This window comes from Apaloderma vittatum, unplaced genomic scaffold (assembly GCF_000703405.1).
Source record: "Apaloderma vittatum isolate BGI_N311 unplaced genomic scaffold, ASM70340v1 scaffold10160, whole genome shotgun sequence".
Classification (NCBI taxonomy): domain Eukaryota; kingdom Metazoa; phylum Chordata; class Aves; order Trogoniformes; family Trogonidae; genus Apaloderma; species Apaloderma vittatum.
This window is the reverse complement of record NW_009695017.1, coordinates 2723-5055: the sequence shown is the minus strand read 5'-3', so window position 1 is coordinate 5055 and position 2333 is coordinate 2723. Positions and strand designations below refer to the sequence as shown.

At 46.2% G+C, this 2333-nt stretch overlaps 1 protein-coding gene across 1 annotated transcript; it reads right to left on the bottom strand.

Annotated features, from left to right (window-relative positions):
- Positions 1–261: 261 nt before the first annotated feature.
- Positions 262–789, bottom strand: LOC104269761 (scale keratin-like). Its single transcript, XM_009869586.1, has one exon. The coding sequence runs from the start codon at positions 787–789 to the stop codon at positions 262–264; it is 528 nt and encodes a 175-aa protein (XP_009867888.1).
- Between the last annotated feature and the right edge of the window lie 1544 nt (positions 790–2333).

The following is a 2333-nucleotide window of genomic DNA, read 5'->3' as shown; positions in this document are numbered from 1 at the left end:
CTGAAGCGTTTCCTCTCACCAGAAAGGGCATAACACAAGACTGTTAAGAATTTAAGGACAGAAGCCAGCATTTGAAACTGCTATTGATAGAAGATGAGGCGTAACACGCGAGGAAGAGGTGTGGGCCCAGTATTCAGAGGTTCAGAGCAAGGGCGGCTCCCGTTGATGCAATGGGCTTTCGCCATCTCTGGAAGCCAGCCCCAGCTGCGGATCAGGATCTTGCGTTTTCGTCTCTGAAGATGTGCAGGTGTTCAGGCTGCCTTAAAATGAGCTTCGGTTTCCAAGGCGAGAGCCACGGCTGCTGCTGTAGAACCTCCTGGTATAACAGCTCCCCAGCCCTGAGGAGCCTCCATACCCAAAGGAGCTCCCAGATCTAAAGGAACTCCCTATCCCCACCATACCTCCATACCCAAAGGACCCCCCAGATCCATAGGAGCCCCCAATTCCTGAGAAGCCTCCATATGCAGGGGAGCCTCCATACCCAAAGGAGCCTCCCGGCCCTGCCATGCCCACAGAACCAAAGGAGCCCCCCATCCCATAGGACTCATCAGAGCTGTATGGGGTCAAAGCATCATACATCTGGGGAAATGATGTTCCCACAATGCTCTCCTGAGGGCAGCTGCTGAGAGTTGGGCCTGGGAAGGTGAGGACGACTGGTGGGGCATACACGATGGCTCTGGAGTCCCCACACGAGGTGACGCAGGGCTCAAGGTTTCTGCTGTAGGCACACGGCTGCGTGCATGTCACCTCACAGGAGGGCAAGCACTCAGAGCTAACGTTGTTCAACATAGTTCTTGGGAAGTGGAGGTGAAGCTGAGAAAAACAACATGGAGTCAGGAAACCATCACAGTCAGGTGCCAGCAGGTTCCCAGTATGAACCAGGAGCACCTTGTTCTCCTCCAGCTACTCATCAACTCCTAATTCAACCCTCCCTCACAGTTTTCATTTTCCTTGCCATTCCCTACCTGACCCCTTTTAAGGCTTCTCAGTTCTCCTTCCTTTGTGTACCATCCACATCTCTTATTCTTCTGAATCTCTTCAAAAAATCCTGCTCTTTTCTCTGGGGCTAAATTATCTGATTCTTATTCAATTACCTGTTCAGAAAAGTCTCATTCATTCTCCTTTCAAAGCAGACCCGTGGGAAGATTTGCCTGTAACTTCAGAAAGTCTCTGGAAGACAGTAACAGAATCTCCCATGCTTGTTCTTCCCTTTCTCCCAGCTTTTCTAGGAATTCTTGCTGAATCTACTCTTCTCTTTACCTCAGCTTTTCTAAAAGTGCTAGACTTTTGCAAGATAGAAAAGAGTAAGTTTTAAGTGTTCTATAGCTACAAAGAAGTGCAATGAAGTTAGACTTACCCTGTAGTCTTGGAGGAATAAGTCAGTGGAGCTCGAAGAGTAGAAGATTTCTTAGTTCTCTACCCTTTTATACACGTTCTTAAACAATAGGAAGGATATGAAGTCATCCATTATTCACTAAATTCTTGTCACTTATCAAGAAAAAGCTACACTTCTAAGCCTTGCCATTGTTTTCAATTCATACCTAGTGATCCATTTCCAGCCCTGCTTTGAGTGACATGCATCCAACACCCAATAATTTCCTTTTGTCTCAAACCTTAAAGGAAAAAAAAAAAAATCCTTTTGGCGTCCTTCTGGTTCCAACTGAAATAGGAGGTAAACTCTCCATTTACTTCTCTTAAATGGCTTGAAGGAAGGTGGCTTACTGATCTGTCAGTCCCACAGTTGATTTGTAAGCCTTAGATCTAGGTGTAATCCCCCTCCCAATGGAATCGTCCAGCCCCACTTTGGGTGAGGGGTCAGCGTTCTTTGCAACCCCGCCTGTATCTATTGACCAAATGGATGATGCAGCACCATGACAGAATCAGGCCTCACAAATTTTTCTTGGGTGCTGGCCAGGACAAGGCCCTGTAAGAAGTCTTTCAAAACAAAATAAATGGGGTTGAAATGGCCCATGATATGTCCTTTAAGCTTTGAGCCCTCTGAGTAATTTTACCCAAGTATGTGTCAAAATTCCCCTCAGGATATCACACTTAGAGCCCTGTGATGATGTGATGGCCACTGTAAGGGCGTACCCAAAGATGACCAGGTCTTTTTTTTTGCTCCAAAGTGGATCTCAAACTTAGAAACAAAGTTGAACTTCAAAATTACCCCACATTGCTTTGCGTCGGCGTCAGGCCATTCTTGAAAGCAAACTTGCAAGGTTGATCTTTCTGGGAGCTCCTTCTTGGTAAATCATTAGCAAAAAATAATTAGGAGTGGTCAATTAGTTTCCATTGTAAATCAAGTGTGGTCAACAGAACGACATTGCACAGGA